The sequence below is a fragment of the Chelon labrosus genome (genome assembly GCF_963514085.1).
Source record: "Chelon labrosus genome assembly, chromosome: 3".
In the NCBI taxonomy this organism is placed as follows: domain Eukaryota; kingdom Metazoa; phylum Chordata; class Actinopteri; order Mugiliformes; family Mugilidae; genus Chelon; species Chelon labrosus.
In genome coordinates this window covers 22332279-22355324 of record NC_140339.1, presented here as the reverse complement: position 1 = coordinate 22355324, position 23046 = coordinate 22332279, and the positions used below count along the sequence as shown (strand labels likewise).

At 41.5% G+C, this 23046-nt stretch overlaps 2 protein-coding genes across 3 annotated transcripts; one reads left to right on the top strand and one right to left on the bottom strand.

Moving 5' to 3' along the window:
* Positions 1-1826: 1826 nt before the first annotated feature.
* Positions 1827-7068, bottom strand: eif3m (eukaryotic translation initiation factor 3, subunit M). Its single transcript, XM_084541842.1, has 11 exons — positions 6921-7068; positions 6158-6290; positions 5764-5902; positions 5537-5660; positions 5276-5370; positions 4514-4597; positions 4322-4421; positions 3773-3854; positions 3166-3309; positions 2487-2547; positions 1827-2066 (listed from the first exon to the last, which is right to left on the bottom strand). The coding sequence occupies exons 1-11, from the start codon at positions 6960-6962 to the stop codon at positions 1943-1945; spliced, it is 1128 nt and encodes a 375-aa protein (XP_084397968.1). The 5' UTR covers positions 6963-7068; the 3' UTR covers positions 1827-1942.
* An 8776-nt stretch (positions 7069-15844) lies between these two features.
* wt1b (WT1 transcription factor b) lies at positions 15845-22774 on the top strand. 2 transcript variants are annotated; one of them, XM_084540988.1, is made up of 9 exons: positions 15845-16592; positions 17922-18038; positions 18721-18820; positions 20075-20155; positions 20936-21041; positions 21129-21276; positions 21367-21456; positions 21836-21928; positions 22105-22774. In XM_084540988.1, the coding sequence occupies exons 1-9, from the start codon at positions 16175-16177 to the stop codon at positions 22224-22226; spliced, it is 1275 nt and encodes a 424-aa protein (XP_084397114.1). In that variant the 5' UTR covers positions 15845-16174; the 3' UTR covers positions 22227-22774. The 2 variants fall into 2 exon arrangements, with proteins under 2 accessions (XP_084397114.1, XP_084397113.1); XM_084540987.1 differs by having other exon boundaries at positions 20936-21276.
* Positions 22775-23046: the final 272 nt, after the last annotated feature.

Genomic DNA, 23046 nt, shown 5'->3' with positions numbered 1-23046 from the left:
ACAAACATCAGTATATATTAATGCATTAAAATCAGTCAACACTGCACACACTGTACACAGACAGCAAAACAGATAATTGAAAACTAGCACATGTAGACCTCCTGCTATGTAGCCGCATAATCTTTTTAAAAGATTCTGAAGAGGTTTTAACTGGTAAATTGTTCCAGTTTGTTATAGCTCTGTGAATGACACATCATAGTTCAGCTCCTTTGCTTAATGGTGAATATGAGGGGTTGTAATGCAGCTATTCAGCACCAATTCTAATAGAGCAGCCCAGAGCAAAATCCGGGAGCCTTGTCTTGTGCTTTTGGTTGATTTAGATACAGGTGACCTAAACATACAGTAGTTTATTGCATTGCTGACAACCTGGGCTGCCAGCTAAGCAGCTTCAAAATGGATATATAATGTAACATAACTTCACAATACATTCAACTGCTTCTATCAGGCTATGATAAGAAGGGGTCATGCTGCTTGCACTAGATAAACCAACCTCAGAATCTGAGACATCTCACATGACGGACCATCCACAAGCTGTTGCTTAAAACCACTGATACAAATTAGAGACAAGAACAGAGAGGGATCACCAACAGGAATGAGGCTGAAAAGCAACTGGTTGCAGAAAAAAAAGGAGCATATGCTGAAAGACAGAAATTATGATATAAGGCTTTGCAAACATACTCTTAAGCCCCGGCCACATTAGTTCCTATCTGCTCTGCTCTCCACCTTGCGGGTGGCTGTGATGAGGTTGTGCTCCAGAGAATGTGTTTTGTGATTTACACTCTCTGATAAGAGCAAGAGATGCTGCTCCCTGCGGGCAACTGGGCAGAAGTGAGCGGTGAGCCTTAGCAGACCTCTGGCACGATATAAAAAAGAACACACTTTAGCAATAAAACGCACATTTAACCCGAGTATAAAAATGTTTCAGCAGCAGGGCTGAAATGATGAGATTGTGACGGAATAAGAAGTGGCCCAACACAAAAGTAAACAGTCTGAGCTGTAGCTTTAATTGTCAGTAAAAGCAGCGTGGATTAGAGGTGGGGGGTAGGGATTCACAGTGCAATGTCAGTACTCTGCACTTTCTCAGTTTGTGCTGATTTCATCACGGTCCCAGAGGGAGACAACTCCAACAGGCCCCTTTTACACCTAATGCCTGGACCATAAATCATTAGATTTCACATTTCCTGGAACGGTGCCTGAAAACAGATTATTGTGCTGAAGAAATGGCAGTTTACATCAATAGGCAAAGGCAAGGTGTACTGAAAACTGGGATTTAGAACTCCCTGTTTTTTTCCATTGTTCAGGCGCATTAAGAGACAGTGAGTCATGCTGAACACAGCTGAGCACTATCTATTAACCAAGTGGACAGTTTCAAATTTGCAGAGGCAGTGAATCAACCTATGCCACAAGTGTTAATGCTGCAGTAATACAGCTCCTAGTGAGCAGACAAGGTCATCTTTAGTTCACTTTACCATTGTCACCTCTCACGTGTTCCCAGACAAGTGACCCTCACGTTGCAGGCTATTCTTTTTCACCCCAAGTCACAGCTCATCTAGTATACTGGCACGCGGTCCTTTAAATGAATCCAGATGTCGAGAGTCGCTGAAGAACGGGGACCAATTAAACTCACTGTAAGGCCTTGTGAAAGGATTTTGAGTCAACTACAGCGGTATTTATCTGAAAAGATCTATCCTACTGTATATCCATTATCCATTAGCAGCACAGTAAAATATGTATAGCGCATAAAACGTAATTTGTTGTGTTCAGTGCATTGCTCAATTCCAAAAATAACCCCAGTTTATTTCAACAAGACAGAAGCAACGACGGGCTATCATCACTGTTCTTTTATTGGATGAATATAAAAACTGATCATTTCAGTCTGGTAATTTGGAAAGCAGAAAAGAGTAGAGAGTGAGGCAGTCTAGACAGTTGGGTTAAGGTGGAATTAAGCAGAAGGCGACAGCGCTTGCAGGCTGGTCTTGACGGCCGCTAGGTTGGCCTTCCAGGAGCTGAGGCTGTCGTACAGCTGCTGCCACTGCTGCTTGCCAAAGGTGCGGTGTGTGCTGTGGCTGATGGTGTGGAGACAGAAAAGTGAGAATGTTAAAACTGCTTGGGCAGACCCGGGTTATACCTCATACAGCTATCTATGGACTTAATATGACTTCATAGCCTAGATTAAACCTTAACTTACACTTATATAAAGGGTAGAATCATGAAAATAAAAAAATAAAAACAGTTTCTTTGAGAATTTTTTTTGCTAGATCCTACATAGAAGAAGTCATTAGGACATTAGCAAGAAAACAATAGTAATCCACTAACTAATTACTACATTCCTGCAGCCCCTTGTCATATTCTAAAGTACCTCTCAGACAAATTCCAGATGCCACAGTGACACAGTGTAGACTGGCTTAGCAAATAAGACCACTAGTCACACACTACTTTTTTGATATTCCAGGTCCAATATATCCTGTCACGCAGGACTAACTTACCTCACAACAACTTTTCTCTGTGTCTGGTCGATTTTGCAGTACACCATCTTAGTCCGAACCGCTGCAAAGGAAAAAAAACAATGCACAGGAAGATTAAAGAGACAGCTCTGAGGGGGAAAACATAGGCTTGTTTCAGATAAGTAGATCACCAGCAGTTGTAGTACAACAAATTATGATTTTGCTTTAACTTGATCCAGGAACTTAACCTCAAAAAAATCAAGACAGCAGCAGTTTATGGAGCCATGTGACACATTTGCTCTCAACCAGCTACAAAAAGTCCACGCAAACGAATAAACAACAAACAAATTTCGGTTGCTGTTTAATTGGGATCATTTTTAGCACTATGAATGTTGTTTTTTGTGTCAGAATACATTTTTTTTTGGTGACTTTTATCAAAGAGGCTGAAACCTGATACAATCCAAGTGCATTATATGAACATTTCTCAATCTGGTTTCATGTACCCCGTGTATTTTTCACAGTTAAATAATGTTTTGAATGTTTTGTTCATCCATTATATATTGAATTGTATCTGGATCTAAAAGGATGCATTTCTGTGACTACCTGTCTATACCGTGGAGCAGCTCTTGGCTGAAACATTTTGAAACCACTTTCCATTTCATTGTTGCGGGAAAGTGTTTAAAAAGGGTGGACAGCACAAACTTGATCTGAGGTGAAATACCGTCAATGACAAAAGCCTCGACGTCCTCGGCTCCAATCTGCAGTTCCTGCTGCATGGTGTCGAAGGAGATCTCCTTGAATTCCACCGCCATGCCCATGAAAGTCAGCAGACGCATCTTGGCCATGTTCTGCTCGTGAGACAGGCCTGGAGAGCGACACGCAGGGATCATTAAGCACAAAGCAGTCACGCTCAATTACTCCTGACTCGGGGAGTTTCCCTGTGATGATTGTTTCTACATTGAGGAGCATGCAGTCAGGGAATCTACTCATTAACACAAACATCGCTCCGCAGTGTCTGTTTTCAGAGTCCATCCTACACACACACTTTTAATTACACCCAAACCTTTAGTAGTGAGAAAATAAACACACTGCTGACACACACATTCTTGCTCTCTGTTGACTCATTCCAAAAATGTGTGTGAAACAAGTTCATTAAAAAAATGACACTGAAACTATCCTGCCTCAGACTTTAGACAGTGTGTAATCAGTAACTACTGCTTTTATTTATGAAGTGAAATTAACTTATTAACCAGTGTTCTTGTTGCGTCTGCATGCATTTAAAGGTAGCTTGTGATACAAGTCTATCACTTCAAGTTATGGCTACTCACCAAGAGAATCAATGAAGTCTTTGTTACTCTGGTAAAATTTGACATACGCTGCTAGCTTTGCGCTCACGAAGATGGTTAACAGCTGGAGAGGTGGAGGAGAGAAGAGAGAAAAATATCATTATAGGACAGTGCAATCAGTTAGATGATGGTTGTGTCCACAGAGGCTGAAAGCTGACACTGACATTGCACGTCATGCTTACTTCCTGGTGACTGGTTTGTTCTTCAGGTGTTACACCAGTAATACTTGGAAATGCCACTCTAATGACCAGTCCAATCTCTACGAAACCATGCACATGCCTTGGACAAAAATATACTTATTGTTTCAGCCTGTTCAACTGTTGCTCATCATCCAAGCTTTTTGACTAGTAACTAATCTGACACTGGGTTATGGTAGTTTTAGCCATGGCACTGAAAAGGAGAACCTTTTTCCATGGACTAATAAAGGTTAATTACTGGGGGTAAAGAAGGCAGATGGTTCCACCAAAAAACGTAACAATGTCAGTAACGTCTTGTAACAACTTTTTTAAATGCACATTCTCTGCTACTCACATCATGGATGAGTTCTCCCTCCAGGAAGCGAACGGGTTTCAAGGTGAGCAGGTGGTCGAACAGGAAGGTGTTGGGGTCTTTGAGGGCACGGACAATACACCTGAAAGAGAAGGGACACAGACGCATGTGTGACGGAGGTGCAGTACATCATCCCTTGATGACAAATGTTGACCTCAAGTACTCAAAGTTTACCTGTGGGCATCGACACGCGCTTGTGAAGCATTGTCTTCTGTGTAACTTCCCAGCAGCTCAACCATCACCTTTGCTGCTGCCTCGCTGTGAAATAAGTCATTAGATTGTTGAAAACTCTTTTGTATTATAATTCCCTTTAAGGTCAACGGCAGGTTTGTGAGCATCAACAGATTTTCACATAAAAATGTACATCAATGCAGTATACACCGATCAGGCATAACAAATATTGTGTAGGTCTCCCTTGTGCCTCCAAAACAGTTGTGACTCATCAGAGAATGGAAAATGGATCCGAGGGTGTCCTGTGGTGTCTGGCAACAGAATGTTGTTAGTGGGGGCCTTTGGGTCCTATGGGTTGAGGGGAGGGGCCTCTGTTGATCATGCCACAGATACTTGATCAGTTTGAGATCTTGTGAATTTGGAGGCCAGGTCAACACCTTGTGCTGTTTTTCATGTTTTTTGAGTTGTTCCTAAAGCGTTTTTGTGTGTGGGCCCATTTCAGGCTGCATCCTGCTGAGGATGGCTGCTGCCATCAAGGAGTGTCATTGCTACAGGGTGGGGGTCCCTGGTCTGGTCTTGGTAAGTAATATCCACATGAATGCCAGGTCCAAAAGTATCCCAGCCAGAACACTGTTATTTACTTCTCCTGTTAGTAGTTTTAATGTTGTGGCTGATCAGTGTATATTACATAAATATATTCACATTTCTGCTTCTGTTCATACTAAAACATACACACTATACACTTCCAGTCTTATACATGGTTACCTCTTTTTGCAGTCAACCAATGCTTCATAAACCAGCCTCAAAAGTATGTGCTTCTTCTCTGTGTTCAGGTTCCAGTCAACAATCCACTTGCGCACCTGATTGTGGGCACAAGCACAAGTATCATAAGTTTACTGTACAAACAAAATGAAAAGTAGAAACAGGTGATCACAACTTTTCTTGACTGACTTGGGAGTGGCAGGATGGCAGTGTTTGTGATCAATGACTCCATTAAAGCAACACTGAATATATATAAATATATACCTGATCAAGGTCGGTGGGGATGAAGGCTATAGCGTTGCAGGTAGCTGCCACCTTGATGAGGCCACAGAAGACAGTGTACCTCACTGGAGTGTTCTCATCCATGCCATGGAAAAGGTTACTCAACCTATAAAACCACAAAAAAAAAGACCATCATTTGATTATTTTTTTTTTTATATATACAATTAATAATAACACCTGCTTTACGTGAAAGACGTGATGGGACTCACAGCTGCATTCTGAGGGAGGGTCTCTCTCCTTCACGAAACTTCACCAGTTTCTCACATAGACTTTCAATGAGAGCCTCCTGCTTCTCTGTCTCCAGGATCAGCAGCAGAGACACGATGCTGTTCATCACGCTCTCTACATCTGCAGAGAGACAGACAGAGGGGCCATGAGTAACAAGCAATTTGACAGAAAAGGGTTACCAACATTTTTAATGGGTGAGCCAGTTGCAGGATACTTGTGCATGCTGGATGGATGGATTAGTTTACTGGAATACTTAACAGAACTCATTTTAAATGTTGTTTAATACACCTGTGTGTTTCCTGTCTAGGTTTATTGTCTTACACTGCTCATTTTATGAAATTTAAGAGACGGAGGTGTCTTTTATCGTCACCTTACCTTTATCGTCATCCTTGAGGCAGACGTCACACGCCTCGATGATCTGAGCCAGATCTACATGAAGTCCACCTTCAGCGTTCTCTTCTGAGATGTCCGCTCCCTTGGACTTGATGTAGGCTCTCAGCTCTGAAGCCTTTTAAAGTTAGACAGAAATCACAGTTATGGTTAAAGAACACCCAGCAGCACAAGGACTGCAGATGTACAGAAACAGTTCAGTACATGTTCGCTGAAAAGTATTTATTTAAAAATACATGTCTTTTTATTTTGTATAAAACAAAATGTGCAGTGAAAACGACTGATTTGGCAAAATAACTGGTACTAACTGGTAAGAAACAATTGTTAAAGTTCGTTGGTAAAAGTTATTTACGGTTTCTAGTCTGCAGGATACTTTAGGTGACATGTTATTTTTTCTTCTTTGTTTATATATACATACACTAGCTATGCCATTAGCTAGCATTCGTAGCCATCTAGCGCATTTGTAGCAGCCTTAGCCGCAAATACAGTGGTCATAGCGATTAATAGCAACTATCCTCAACAAGGTAACAACAACTCTATCATAACGATAACTCTGATAATCATTCATACTGTATGGCCACACATATTCAGCGAGTGGCTAACAATCAGCATGTACCTGTCAGCAACTAAACACGGTTAGCATTTAAGCTAGCTAGCATGCTAAACCGTCTGCTTGGATAGTTTTTATTTAGCGACACATCCACAGGCGGCACCGCGCCGAATGAGTTTTTAAACACACGGGTCGTACCTGGTCTTCTTCTGTAATATCGATAAAGGCCGGGACGCTCATTTTTGGTGAATTTGTGAGCCTAGGTGATGAAATCCACGCTCCCACCACTGCTGAGCTCTGAGCGGAAAAGAAAAGGCAGCAGTGCCGGTGACGCGTTTGCTCTTCCGGGTCACGTTGTTAAAGCTACAGCAGCCTGAACAGAAGGAGCGTCTCAGTGCTATGTTATAACATAAATTCCCCTCTCTATTTTTTAAAAACTTTTGAGTACCAAAATTATTAACATGAATTAGGCTATAGATGACCAGTGAATATTCAGATGGGTAAACTTCACTAAGTGTCTTGCATCGTTTCAGTTGGTGCAACCCCATTCTTTTAGTAATCAGACAACCTCCTAAATTTCTTCTTCCAACTTTCAATCTGTCAGAGCGATATATCAGTGTCTTCTCCGTGAGATTAACCCTGGATGTTTTGGATAAGAGTTACCGAGGTGAATCTGATCCCCAAGAAAGGTTATCTGATTGCGCTGCACTCCATCTTTGGAGACCACCATGTAGAAGGCCTGACCCAGAACTTTCCAACCTGGAAACGCTGCCAGTGTCAGAGGGCAACTCTCTTCCACCATACGCCTGCTGACCCGTGAGTGCACGTGTTGAGCCTCTGCCATGTATCGTCTCTTGGTGATTGAGGTGAAGAGGGTAAGTGGAGCAGGAGGTCACCTTAAAACTATGGAGTCGGGTTACTAACGTTCGGGTGTGCAGCAGGCCGTGTCCCAGGGTGAAGATACTGTGGAGTGTTTTTCTTTTCCAAGCTGAGCTGCTCAAAGTTCAACTGTCTGGAAAATATGTGTATGGAGAGACACATCATGCCATGTCATAATTCCTAGAAGTCCTGCTAGTCACATATTTCTCTTAGCAGTTACAGTACAGGAACTTAACTCCGTCGTTTTTGACATATTCCTTAAAATAGTGTGCTGAGGGGAACTGGCTGATGGAGTGTTTCACCATAGTGCTCATATGATGCGTCATTCTGTAGGGAAGGCGAGTGCCTGGTACCAAATCCCACCTTCACTCTCTCCCTGCCCTTGCACGCTGTCATGGCAAAGAATTTATTGCTGCTTCTCCACAAGTGTGCTTGTGTAACTCCGAGGCTTTCATTATCTGATTAACAGCTGTTGTCAAGTGCCTGTTGTATTTCAAGTCCAGAATAAGAGTTTTGGAGGCTTTGAAGCACCAGGTGCATGCGAGACACTGTTTTTGTCTTCTTTAAAAGGTCTTTAAAATGCCACAGTGTGTTATGATGCGTAATGGTCTTGACAATATTCATGGAAGAGTGTCCTGAAAATAGCATACAGTAAACCTTTTAACTCCAACAAGCCTGTACCTGGTACATGTATTGAACTGGATTTAGTCTGTTTTGTATCATTCTAAATCTAACCTGGCAAAGTAGTCTCCTTGAGATATATTATTAATCTAGCAGCAGATATCACACACTCTCTCGGGAACTTTTGCTGCTGTCCAGCTGTGATTTTTTGCTGGTGTACGTGTGAATTCTGTGGAAGACTATTGGTCAAATTAGCTTTTTTTTTTGACACTCTGCTTCATGAGGTCACAAGTTTCCTTGAAGTTGTGAAATAATTACTAGATATTGGCAAAGATAATTCAGAACATTTTCTTGCCTTTGCAGGCTAATTTGATGTTTAATATGAATCCTATATGTCTTTGCCTTCTTTTATTTTGTCTGTTACCTGAGGGGGTAATTTTGTCTTATTTTTTAGCAGTTATTATTTTCTGTAAGCTTGTGAGAAATATTAACATGAAACCATTTCAAAACAAAAATGGATTATCTTACTTAGTGAAATGTTAATATGGCTCATACTGTATACTGCGTGTATGAGTCCGCTAATGCTATTCAATAGTTAGCATTTGTTTATGTGTAGGTCTGACATATTTACGTAGTCAATATGCCTGCACTGACCTCATCCCTGTTTGCTTCATAGGAAATAGCACATGCGCTTCCTAAACTGCTGGCAAACTGCCTGCTCAGCCTCCTCAAAGATAAATGACTGTGTGTTAAGAGTTGGTTGAGCCCAGGTGTCGGCTTTCTCCCTGTCAGCCAGCCAAGTGGTGAGTATCCTTGTAAACCAGTCTTATGGTCATCATCCAACATGGCTGCCTACCTCCACCCACTAATTGTCTGGTTCCCACAGTTCTGCCTGCCTTCACAATCTCTGAAAAATCCCCTTGCTCAGGCTCATCTATCAGCCAGTGACCTTGTCAGAGTACACCGCATGAGTAACTTCCCTATTTCCTTGGTGGAGCAAATTGCTTGTTAATTACTTATAAGCTGACACACCCTCCCCAAAAACCTACACACAAATGCTGTTAACAAATAAACAAACAAAGCCAAGGTCTTAAAGAAGGGTGACTCCAGAGTCAGTAGTGGTACAAGGCATGCTAAATTCCCTTTGGACAATTCTGATGGACTTTGGTTGTCCACATCTGCAGAGATACATACCAAATTCAGTTTTTAAGTAATCTTTAATAGTTTAATATTCAATTAAAGGACCAGTGTATAGAATGTAGTGACATCTAGTGGTGAGATGGCAGCTTGTAACCAACTGAATACGCCTTCCTTTCCAATGAGTAGGAGAACCAACTAGCCTGTGCTGGCTGCAGATGAGCCAGTAGCTATTTCCGTTTCTATAGTGCCTTTAAATTCAACTTGCCAAAATACGAAAGACCCCCTGTAAAATCAATGTTTGGTTTGTAAGCTCTGGGCTATGGCAAAAACATCCATGTAAGACGAGCCACTCATTCTGCTCATTCTAAGCTAACAAAAATGCAATTCTTAGTTAACTGTGATGAATGAAAAAGTAATATAGGCCACCCTAAACCCTACACACTCGTCTTTTAACAGGAGAAGTAGTTTCAGGAAGTCGGTTGGCATCCATCTTGGACTTTTTTATTATTTTCTTCTGACTTTTTATTAACATTGACAGTGTGTTGAAACTGTACATACAGTTTTTGTTTTTTCACTGGCCACACATTCATTTACACACATTCACCATCTCAAAAAGCTCATTCCATGTGCATAAAGAAAAATGTCTGTGCTGTGTTGTGATAGCTGTTCATTCCCTGTGATCGCTTATCTCCCTTAACACCAGACGATTAGTCACTCAGCATAGCCACAGTTGGGTACACCGCTGTCTTAGCTAAATTAATTTACAGTTCAGTTTGTTCATTCACATAGAATTTTATTGTATTTTTATCCATCTCCTGGACTTTCACTCATCTGAGCTACACAAGCCATCTTCAGCACAAATTATACATGACCAGAAAAAGAAGGTTGGTACATTAAATATGACTGTAATGTACCATATCACTTAATGGCCAGCCTCCTACCTTGTCAAAGACTGCAGAAATTAATCAATGTGAGTTTGCATTTGTGGTTTTGAGCTATCTGGGGACCTTAATCCCCTTGTGTGGAATGTGTGTGCTCTGTTTTGGGCTAATGGTAGCAGCCAGAATAAAAGCTACAGTCTTCCAGGAATCCTGACGTTACTGTCTGGACGGATCGAGTCACTGCACTAGGACTGGGGCTCTGTTAATGATGGAATGGTCTCTTGTCATCAGTGAGTGTTTATATTACACACACTCACACACAGGCTACAAGGGGCAATAAGAGTTTAAAAGGCATGGTCAAACAAAGAATCAAATTTGTTTCAATTGGGAATAGATTGTGCAATGTTTGGCTTGAAGCTATAGATGCCAGATCTCAGAAATACTAATTAGAGGCATGCTCAACTGTATGACCCTTTAACTTTAATATGCTGTTTAGACTGTTTCCTCAGTGCTGATAAATATAATGGTGAAGACAGAGAACAGACAAACATTAAGGTTTTCAGAAAAAATGAATGTAATTAGTCAAACACAAGAAAGAAACATTGTCACATATTTTCTCTCAGAAAATGTATGCCATTTTCAAAGGACTTATTTCAAACTAAATTTACTTTTAATCTACAACGTGATTACTGCAAGTGTATGAATATGATCAAACTACTTATTATTGGTAATCTGTAGTGTTTTGAACTTGCATATTGTAGAAGTGAGATTGAGAAAGTTGCAGTAAAGTGGTATTTCCCTAAAGTCAAGTGTCAGAAGTTACTGTCAGATTCTGTGCTGATTGTGGTAATTTGTATATTTTCCCATCACTGTGGACGTACCTCCGAGTCATCCCGTAAAACTTTTGCTCGCCTAGTCTCACAATGAGGCTCAAGGGTATGACAACAGACAGAAACCGCCAGAGATATCTGAAATGTTTTCTGATGACTGCTTACGCCCCAGCCACAGCTGCTAGGGTGTGACAGCTTGGAAGAGGCTGTGGTTTACTGTAAAGAACTGATAAAGGCTGGCCTTGATCCTGACACACAGGCACCTGCTGGGATGAGACAGAGGGTATTCAGCAAAAATTCAACACAACAGTGACATATGAGATAGGTTTCAATAATAAATTATGCATTCTAAACAAGAAGCTCCTCAGAAAGGTAGCTCAGTCCACTTTAATTCCAGCATGTGCTGTTTATTCTGATAATGACATTGTGTCATAGGCCTGAGATCATTTAAAAATTCTTGCACATACTGTGCATTTCCATACAGTGACACCTATCTAAACAAGATTGTAATGGTCAAAAGTGCTATTACATAAATAATTAATACAACTTAACATCACATCACTTTTATTTTCTAAAGTAAAGATTCACAGCGAATGGTATGCTCGTTAATTTAAAAAGAATTGGTAGATTACAAAATTTAGGAAGACAATATGAAAACCGTCCAAAAATTGTGCAAAAACAGTGAACAGCTTTATGCACAGTATTTTTCCTGGTATGAAATATCATTAGAGATTTCCTCCGTGCCGTATTTTATAAGTCCAACAGCTCATAAATACTTTTAATAGACCTACACAAAATGAGATTATTTAACTAATCCTTCGTAGACCATCTTGCTGCTCCCAACACGCAGTAATGCACCGCTGAAAATAGTTCTGAATAACTTCCAAATCATATTTGGTAGACATTGCTAAAAAAATAAAATAAAAATACAGTGCCCAGCTATTATAGTTTAATATTAACATTTATATTTTTGTCATTAATAATGAGGATTTCCAAGATTGCTACCCAAACGGATTTGGATCAAGTGGGGGTCGTGGGATTGATAACAGAGGGGAAAGGTGGTCATGAAGAAAACGGGTGCGTGAAACATCACTGGACCAGTGTTGTGTCTGACGCATGAAGTACAGAATCGCTCGCTCTCCCACACATCTTTGTTCCCTGCTTCTTATCTCCACCCTGATATGCCACACTTTGAAGAGTGCTCAGTGTTTATATGTGATAATTGAAAAATGGCCATTGCTGTTTTCTGTGTGTGCCTTAGGGAAGAGGAAAAGGGGCCGTTAAAAGCAGAGTTTAGCATTGTCTTCTAGAAAAAATCGTTTTATGTATACAGGAAATGTGTCCAAGAGTGCACTCATATGTTTCGCCCCGTGTCATCCTCCTGGTCAGATGTGAAACGCCTCGAATTTTTACATAATTTTATATAAATGTGGTCTACTGCCCATTAATTCTTAAAACAAAGTGTCCAATATATAGCTATTAGTTAAAAAGAAGTTGGCTAACAATGTGAAACACGTAATTAGGTGATACATTTTATTTTAGGCTTTATAAACAGTCAGACCTGGTCAGTTTTGACCAAGGAGAACAAAAGTTGCATGGTTGACGGGAAGACAATACGAGGGTTAAAGCAATGCTTGGCATGTTCAAAGTTTGTTAACTCACAGATCAGAAGTCAGGCTGTCGCAAACGTCCAAGAGTGAGGGAAGACAGAGACTTATTGTTCTGCCTGATTTTTGTTTTCAGTTGTAACTATTTCCAAAGGCCACATGCAGATAGGAGTGGAAGGATTAAATGTTGCAATGCAGTGATGTGGGGTTTGTTATCGTGTTCTTCCATGCCCACAAAGAGAAGTTGAAGGCCTTTTTTAGCACATCAAAATAACACATTTTGCTATGTGGCAGCGCTCTGTTGCAGGATATTTTGATACTCTTTGGTGCTCAGCTCTTTTGATATGAATAACTTGTAATTAAAACGTTTAAACAGAAACGGATATAACAACCTGCCTTCCTTCAAATGCAGTAGCGCAAATACACATGTTTATTAAAATGGAAAAAGTAATTTATTTTTCACGTGTCCTGCCAGGTCACATATCTGTGTAGTTTATCATGCATCTCTCTGGCTGAAACGTACCCTTCTCAAATTCCCCCGCAGTCATCGCGCTGGAGAAAGCTGCAGTCTTGTGTATTTCTTGTTAAGGGTCAGAGGCAGTATTGACCATTTCACTTCTTCTGCGCAGTGATGTTGTTTTAAACCCTGAGTTAACCAGAGATTGATCTGAAGAATGGTTGTATTTGGGGACTACCATCCGTCATAGGGCCTGAAAAGGGTTGTTTTCTCCCGGCCCTGTCACCTTTGATGAATCCCCGCTAAAGACTCCGCTGAAGGCACGGCCAGCATTTGCCTTGGCTCAGAGGAGCTGCATTTCCTTTCTCTCTCTCCGATTTTTTGGCAAGATGCTTTCAATTGTACCACAACCTTTTGTCCACGGAGTACATCATTTCAGTTTGTGTTTGTTTGTGATGGGTGGACCACCGAAGGTTTTTAAAATAGTTTGGGGAGAAATTAATTTTCTTAGCTACTATTTTCATGCCACGAACATCTTCTGGATATCTGGGTGTTCCTCTGGGATATGGGTCTGCTTTTGCACTTGTTTATTTCCAAGAATAAAGTATGTCAGAGAGCACTTAATCTTGTCCATGGCCACAAACCACCCAGATGAATCTGTGTTTAGCTTTTAGGTGCATTTATGATGTTGTCAATGGATGCCATCAGATGTGCTGAGACAATTCCTGTGCAACCTGTGTTTCTTCACAGGAATGTGTTGGGACAGTCATCAAGCTGCTGTTAATGCTGATCAAACCCTGCTCCAGTATCCTGAATGCGCACTAGCCGATGCCACAGTAATCAATCAGCCCTATCTTTAGGGCTGCAGCATACTCTCCTACAGCTGAATCTAAATCACAGCAACTAAGACGGTATTGAAGGACACATGAGTAAAGTTTTGCAATGATGGTTACGGACAACAATAGTTTCTAAAATGCCACCTCAGCAGATTGCCAGCTGATTTCATCACCCCGTTTCCAATTTTTTTTGTCCTTCTCTTTGTCCATTAAAGCACTCCTCCCCCCACCCACCACTTCTCTTTAAGTTGATTTAGGGGTCAGTGACGTTCACTGGAATCCTAAACCATATTCCAGATGGCGATGACAGAATGTGCTTAACACGTTTCCCGTCTTCAGCGCCATCGCCGGTCCTCTATCCAAAATTGGCAGCGCATTTTAATTTGTGGCTAGGTTAAATTGAAATTAAATAACAATGTCAAATACTGCTCATGGATCATTCGTCCAGGTTTTGTGGTTTCGATTTTAAATCTATCCACTGGGGCATTGGTTCAGGATTAAAGAAAGAAATTTGAACTGACGGAGTTAGTGACATTTGTGACCCTAATGAGAAGTTGCAAAATGGAATTAAAAGTAATGTCCAGCAAACACAGCCAATTTATAATGGATTGATGACATATTTAAATATCGCCATTATGATGTTATGATTTCACACTGACTTTTTAAAATTTCTTATATTGTGTAAAGTAATTCTAACAGTGACTAGTGCAATTTGTAGTAGCAGAGTTTCAGTGTGGTCTCACTACAGGTCAACTACTACACTCAACGTAGCTCAGTATATTTTTATTAGGAAAGACATAATTGATTTGCAACACGCTGCGAATCTTTCAAGCTCGTAAGGAAAGGAGGAACCCGAGTGCTGATCTGACAAATATTATAACGTTAAAAGATCCACTGCAGCTGTCTTGCGCTTTTAGGCTCATTCAAGTTGCTGCATTCTTGCGCAGTTCCACTTCGAATTAAGGTCAAAACCCCTATCTCTTACGTGCTCACACACACACACACACACACTTGCATGCTCACAACTCCCCCTGTCCTCCGCTAATAAATAATTATCCTTTTGTGTGATGTGGCTTCGCTCCAAGGCCATATAGTTTATGTGAACGGCTTTTAGCAAAACAGGACTATGCCCAAAATGGTAAACTTCAGAACATACTTTTTTTTTTGTTATTTTACCAAACTGAGTAATAATTATCTTAGCAATCTTACCAAAACATTTTTTTTTCTTTTTTTCTTCTGACTCACCTTTTTTTCACTTTTCTCGTCTCTTTCCTTGATATCATTGCTTCATCCACTTAGTTCCTTGTTTTAAAAGTGGAGCATATTTCAGTAAACAGTTGAGTCAGAGGAGTCAGAAATGATGACCGTCAGAGCGAATGGCCCGGGTCAATAGTGTACAGATGACAAAAGGTTTGAGCTCTGCTTTTTTTGAAAACCCATATTTTCTTTAGCATTGATCATGCGTTATTTTACCCTACTGTTTGGATTTCAAGGTTTTTCTGGTGCATACAGACTGGGAGGTAAATGGTTCAATTTTACAAATGCATTTCACCAAAAGTAATTATGTATGCATACACAGACATAAGAACAAATACTGTTCTTTTAAGTCTCTGTCCACCACTCCTGAGATGTGTTTTGCTGGACCTTGTTTTCTGAGAAATAAGGCTCAATGGGAGCAACACTTAAACTTGAACAAAGAGTGAAAAGACACCCTCTAATGTAGAATTTACTCAGAGGTGCAGTTCTTGTTGGTCGGGGCAAAACAAGGGAGTCATCCTCCTCTCAGCCTCTCTTGCTCCTCCCCCTGTCCAGTGAGTTGTGCAGTATTTGAGCCTTCAAGAGAATAAGGAAAGCCAGACATCATAGAGACAGAAGGACAAGGAACTGACAGGATCACAGACCAACTCCAAATTTGCTGCAGGTACCAAGGGAGCTTGACATTTGCCATTCAGATTTTGGACATCAGTCCGTTCATTTCGTTATTTCCTTTATGGCATTAGGTGGAAAACATGGCTCCTTCAGTGCATTTTGAGGATTGATGTTTGTTTCCGCAGAAGAGTTTGATTCATGATTGTTGTTACTCCAGATTGTGTTTTAGTTACACTCCTAGGAGTTTATCACTGTGTGACTTTTTAATTTCCCAGTTGTGTGTTCCTCTGGAATACCATAACTTTTTGTTTGGACTCGAACGGCCTTCAGTAATGCTGACCGAACCGTGTGGAGCCATGTCAGTGGGGTCAGATGTTCGCGATCTGACCCTCTTGCCGCCAGCCCCTCCTGTGCCATCCTTACCAGGAGCTGGTGGTGGCTGCGGGATGTCTGTTGGCGGTGGCCAGTGGACCCAACTGCTGGACCTCCACCCTGGATCTCCCTACAGCTCCCTGCCCTCCCACCACTCCCTCATCAAGCAGGAGCCAGGCTGGGGCACGACGGACCCCATAGAGGACCCTCACTGTGGACTCGGGGCCTTCACAGTGCACTTCTCTGGCCAGTTTACAGGTTCAGGCCCATGTCGTGTTGGGGCCTTCGGAGAGTCAACGGCAACTCAACCAAGAATGTTTCCCAATGGAGCCTACCTGCCCGGCTGTGTGGACAGCCCCCCTGCTTCCAGGAACCAGGGTAAGCATGCTCACTACCAGTGAAACACAAAGAGCAGATATCATCACACAACAAATACACATCAGTACAATGATTTTCTTTTCACAAGCCAGTGTTTTTGTACACTTCCTGCAGAATGTGTTCTTGATGTAACTCCATGTTTAGGGGTCGTCAGTGGTGTTGTGTCTGAGCAGGATGTTATTTGCCATCCTGGGTCATTCTGAATCATAACAACTGTTACGGCATTGTCACACTGTGACATTGTTACGGCAGTGGCACAACCCATCAGTCACAGATTGATTTAACACAGGTATTCAGGTGAATTAAAAGATCAGCCAGAGACATGAAATTACTGAAAGTAACATGTTATTTTATGCTTTAAAGATAATTTGTCACTGCTCAATAACAAAAGAAAAAGAGATGAAAGAAAATAAGACATGTTAGGTCAAGATATTCTTTAGAAGAATTGCCACAGCAAAAACTTGATGAATAAGTTGATGGAGAAACAAGTGAAGTGCATCATTAGCTCGACTCTTTGGGAGTTTTTAAAATTTCCTCTCTGACACAAAACAGATGGGAGGGAGTTCAGCTGGAATTTCAATTTGGAATCAAATGTTATTTTTGTGTCCGTGTTAACACAGATACGATGCCTGAACCGTTACTGTTAACAGCTCTGTTGTCTGCTGGGGCTCGTTACTCCAGCCTCAAACTTGTGTCTGCCTCCTGATGTGACTTTCAGAGATGGCGTGCGTGGCACTGATTCTTGTTTGTTCAGTGGAAAATATTTTTTGATGAAGAGATAAAATACTCAGAGTGGCTTTCTGCAAGCTGCACGGGTTTAAGAGTCAGTGAGTCATTTTTCTTAGCAACATTTTCAACATCCCTCTCTGGCCTGACTCAGGATATAAATGACCATCCATGTGAAATAAATGTTGCACATTTTTTTCTTTCAGGCTAATAACTGTACCCAAATCCACTTAATTACTCTTCAAACTTGTTTTTACTGAGCATAATCCTACAGTAGCTCATCCCAGTCTCTGTGTGGCGTGTTTGCCAAACTTCTTTTTCCACCTGCCATAAATATTGCAACCACAAGGCCAAAGATGGATGGGGGGAAAAAGAATATGTTACAAGGAAAGAGGATTTAATAGTTTGATGAATGTCTCTCTGAGGTAACCCTGCCAGGGACTAAGAGCTACTACCAGGTGGATATAGATAAGTGACCAGATACTGAAGACTGCGCAAGCTTCAGAATGTTACGATCACTTGTGAGATGGTGATCTAATGTCTGGGCCAGGGAAATCAGATGGATTTTATCTCCACCGCTTCTCTTTTTGTTTTCCTCCTCAGGCTATGGCGGCTTAGACAGCAACCCCAGTTATGGTCACACTCCATCTCACCACACCCCTCAGCTCTCCAGCCTGTCCTTCAAACACGAGGACACACTGTCACCGCCGAACAACATAGGTAACTGTCTGCACCCACGACGTGTTTTCGTCTAAATCGATTCGCAGACTGGAAGGCTGTCATGTCACAGCAAGGTTATATAAGTAACCCATAATTTTCCATATCACAGCGGCATCGCTCTTATCCACTTTCCCTCATCTCTTGCCATCTCCGTCTGCACACACATTCATATACGCAGACATATATAAACACTCTCCCTCTCGCTCTTTAAGCATACATACGGTTAAGGACTCTGGAAATTATAACTTGAGGAAATGGCTTTATGTGACTCTGTAGGAATGTCAATAACTGTCTTGGGACCAATATACTATGTGAACCTGAAAAGGACTGGTGTTTCTCATTGACTTGTTTTCTCTTTGAAAAGTAAAGCTGTGCGTGCCTGTGTCTTTGAAATGAACTGTCACTTTTTAAGTGTTTTATGTGTGCTGCAAAAACATAAAATGTGTAAACATTTTTGGGATATATTATATATTCAAGAGTTAGTAAGATCTTGTGGGACCATGTTCATCACCAAAAGATCAAAAAATGATTAATACTTTAAATAGAATTTTTAACCAGAAATGCTAAAAATAAATAGCCACTTCTAGCCACAGAAATGTAATACTGGTTATCATCTGATGAGCAAATTTTGTATATTTGAGTTTTTGACTTATTTGTATACATTGTATTTTCTTATATCCAGTTGACCAGCAGTACCCGGCTCCTAATCCCATGTTCGGTTGTCACAGTCCTTCAGAATCCTGTCCAAGCAGCCAGGCTCTGCTGCTGAGAAACTACAACAGGTAGAGTTACGTCTCCCTGCGTGTGTCTGTCCTTCCTACATTTGACTCATTTAACCCTCAAACCCCTCCTTCAACACAATTCAGCTCTTCAAAAAGAAAAGAAAACCCCTTTTTCGCGCTCCTCACTCATCAGTTAATGTCAGATTCTTTCTGCGGCTCGCTGACTCGCTGGTAATTTTTAGAAGTGTGAACTCTCTCTGATCCCACATTATGCTCTGTGTTTGCCTCTAAACTGTCTGGATTGTGAATCCTAATTTGTTCTGAGGTCAAGTGCTGCCCACTGGTGCTCAGCAGGCCAAAACAAACACTGAGTGATCTACTGCTGATGTGTCGGCGTTCACCCTCAGGTGAAAAATGAGGAGAAAAGTAAAAGAGACATGTTCAGTCAAAGTTCCGAGGGGGGTGACTGAGAAATCTGCTTATTTGAACCCCTCAATGCTTTCCAACTTGTTTTCATTTTGATGAGGAACATCCTAAATTAGGATGAGATTCTTTAAATGCCGGCCTGCGATGTTGTTGGAGAAAAGGAACATGTGCAACCCAAATACTGGGACAGCGGCTGATAAGAGAGCTGAAGACTGTACTGTTGTTAGGGCTTATGGCATGAACTGGAACCCCTCAAACAAACACAGGAACACGCACATGCACAGGCACGCTCATACACACAGTGTGTATATGTCAGATATCAGTGAGCCTTTCCAAAGCTGAACATAGTTCAGAGCTGATTAGCGAGCCATCACGCTCCTTCCCTCAAGGACTTCTCAAGGAATGCCGTCCAGAATTCCCCTGAAAATGTTTCCCGCCATTAATGATACTGAGGACAGAGTGATGTCATGCACTGGTCCATGGTGTACTAGGTACGGAGGTACTCACCCCCACAGATCGCACATTCACATTCACATCATCAGGCGTGTGTGTTTCTGCACTTTGCACGTGTGTGTGTGTGCACTAGTGTGATCTGCCAAGGTAAAGAATGGCTCAGTGCCCATGTTTTTTAATGAGGCCAGTGAGGAGTGTGGTGGGCGGACAGGATCGGGATAGGATGTGTTAATAAGCGAACCATTTGGAATTCCCCGGAATGAACTTCTCCATTTTCCATACAAGGGAATGGAGAATTCACAGGAACATCAAACCTTTCCAAAAGTAACTTAACGATATATGAATTGAAATAAAAATCTAAATCTATTATAACCTACATATATATGGTTGCCCTAAACGATTACAAATTGTTTTTCTTTTGTATGTTTTCCTCAGCGATAACCTGTACCAAATGGCATCACAACTGGAGTGTGTAACATGGAACCAGATGAATAGCCTTGCATCTTCTATGAAGAGGTGAGCATTTTTTACTTACTATATATTGTTTTTATATCATGCTGTATTTTTCAGTCTTGGCCAGTGTTTGTGATGGTGCAGAGGAGGAAGAGGAGGATTTCACTGGATGGTTGTTGGCCTCCTGCCCAGGGAAAACAGGACATGGAGAATAGCATAATAAAGTGTACTGGTACTGCATGTTTCAAAGACCGATTTGAGTTTTTGCATAGTGAGGACACTTTGACTTGACCTGACTTCAAGAACTCGGTTAAATCCCCTCAAATCTTAACTCCAAATCTTAAGTAGTTTCTGTAACATTAAATAAACAACTTTAACAACAATCTGAGAAAAATTTAAAAAAAAAACAATAAAAAAAAAAACTTATCTGATCTGCTTTATCGGGATATGTGTGGGAGGTTTGATGACATTGTTAAGCACTGACTAAACAACCCACGAACTATGATGAAATTCTGATTCAGAGTTAAACTTGTACCATGTGACATCACCTCTTCTTCACTCCCATCTCACCGTCCCGTCCGCAGACTAAAAACACAAATGTGATAATCTCATCTCACATGAAATGTCGAAAGCTGTGCTAACTTTGGCAGTAAACACTGTGTTCCTGTTGGATCCCATCACTCCATTTATAAGCCACGTGAGAAAACACATTCAGGGCCTCTAAAGTCAGACACGTACAGTAGTTGTGATGTGTAAGAGGTGTGTTCGCAGGAAAGGATAAGACCTTTTGCCTCAAATCTCTGCGTTTCTACTAACTTGTAATTTTGTCCCCCTGTCTGCCAGTGGCCACGCACCCAGCTACAACAGTGACCCCATTGCCCCGCCTCCACCCATGCTTGTGAGCGCTCAGTACCACATACACACACACGGTGTCTTCAGAGGTCTTCAGGTCAGGCCGTATTCATGCACATGCATACACACAGCAAACAAAACTCCTCTTCTACAAACTTCTTTCTTCCTTCTCACCTTCTTAAAGGACGTCAGACAAGTTCCCAGCATTGCTACGCCGGTTGCGAGGCCTTCAGAGGCCAGTGAGAAGCGTCCTTTCATGTGTGCTTATCCCGGCTGCAGCAAGAGATACTTCAAGCTGTCACATCTGCAGATGCATGGACGCAAACACACGGGTAGGAAAGAAGATGTGATTTGTGCACCGTTTTCCTGCTCCAGCCTGAATGTAATGATGACAGTCATGAATGAATGAAATTATTTTGCAGGTGAGAAGCCTTACCAGTGTGATTTCACAGACTGTGGTCGAAGATTCTCCCGCTCAGACCAGTTAAAGAGACACCAGCGCAGGCACACAGGTACAGTGGTGTCAAGTTACAGCATATGTGTGTAGCCTGGGTTATTTTCCAGGAGTTGTGATGATTAGAAAGTTTACATTCCATGATATAAAAATCCTTTTAACACAATGGTGTTTTTACAACCATTTTTGTCTTTTGAACATCTAACTGTCTATCTGAATAGTTGATTAATGATTCTGTGTGGATACTAAGTACTTAAATAATACTTTAAAAAGTATTTTATTTCTCCATAAGACAGCAAACAAACGCATCCATCGCAGTTAAAAGTGACCATCACACTCAGACAGATTGTTCAATCTAATCATGCATCATTCAAATTCTGACCGTCGCTCTCTTCTCATTCTCTGACGGTGCCGCAACCACCATCGTCTCTGCGTAGGAGTGAAGCCCTTTGAGTGTGAGACGTGTCAGAGAAGGTTTTCACGGTCAGATCACCTTAAGACGCACACTCGGACTCATACAGGTAAAACAAGTGCGTATACCTTTTTTTTACCTACATCCTCATTCTTATTCCAGTAAGATGAATTCTTTTTTTTTTTAAGACTGTCTCCTTCATTTTAACTTATTAGAGTCTTTGATCGGGAGAGATGAATTTACCCTAAAGCAATGCTTTCCCCTGTTTCTCCCCGTTTGTCCCCTCCTTGTCAGGTGAGAAACCCTTTACCTGCCGCTGGTCCAACTGTCAGAAGAAGTTTGCCCGCTCTGATGAGCTGGTGCGCCACCACAGCATGCACCAGAGGAACCTGACCAAGCTGCAGCCTGCCATCTGAGCCGTGAGAGGTGGAGGAGGACGAGGAAGAGGAAGGTGACAGTATGTTGTGCCAGCTAGCAGAGAAAGACGCCTGGAGCCTGGTCAGCCGTTATGGTGCCTTGCCAGGCTTGCAGAAGTGGCGAGCACAGCTGACGCCTGCTTCAACCAGAGAGACGACGTCAGGAGAACAGACTCACTGATGATCCATGAGTTCTTCAAGACGCACCTCAACTAGCACTTGTTCTGGTTATGTGACATTAAAACCCAAACTTCGAGAGGGTACAATACCACAGTAACTCTGAGCCAAGATGAAGATTTTCTTTTTTGTAAGATGAGGAAAATGTTGATACACTATTTTGTATATTTTAGTACACTTGCACTGGGTTTTTGTCTTACTGTTAAATTGTCTCACCTTGAAAATGTGCTGGACTTCGTAAACTGGATTTAGGACATGGACAAGTTGTCTCTTTTTGTCCATTAAGTTGAACACAGAGAATTTGTGTTTTGGGGAATGTCATCCTTTTTATATTCTTAAGATACACACGACTCTCACAAAACTGCTTTGTATATAAATGTGCTGTATTTGCTGTATTTACATTCATTCCTTTGGTATTTTTCTATCTTCTCTGTCTTGCAACTTTATAAAAACTGAGTTCACATTGGTGTCGAGGGTAAAATTGTATGCTTGCGTGGGCGAGAGACAGAAGAGGTGTCGTTGTTGTCAGGTTAAGAGGCCACCTATAAGAGGTGCTGGGGTATGAGGGGGGTGACAGACAGTAAAGCTGCACCCCTCTGTGACTCTGACAGGGTGCAGGTCTCTCCCTCCTAAATCTCGGACA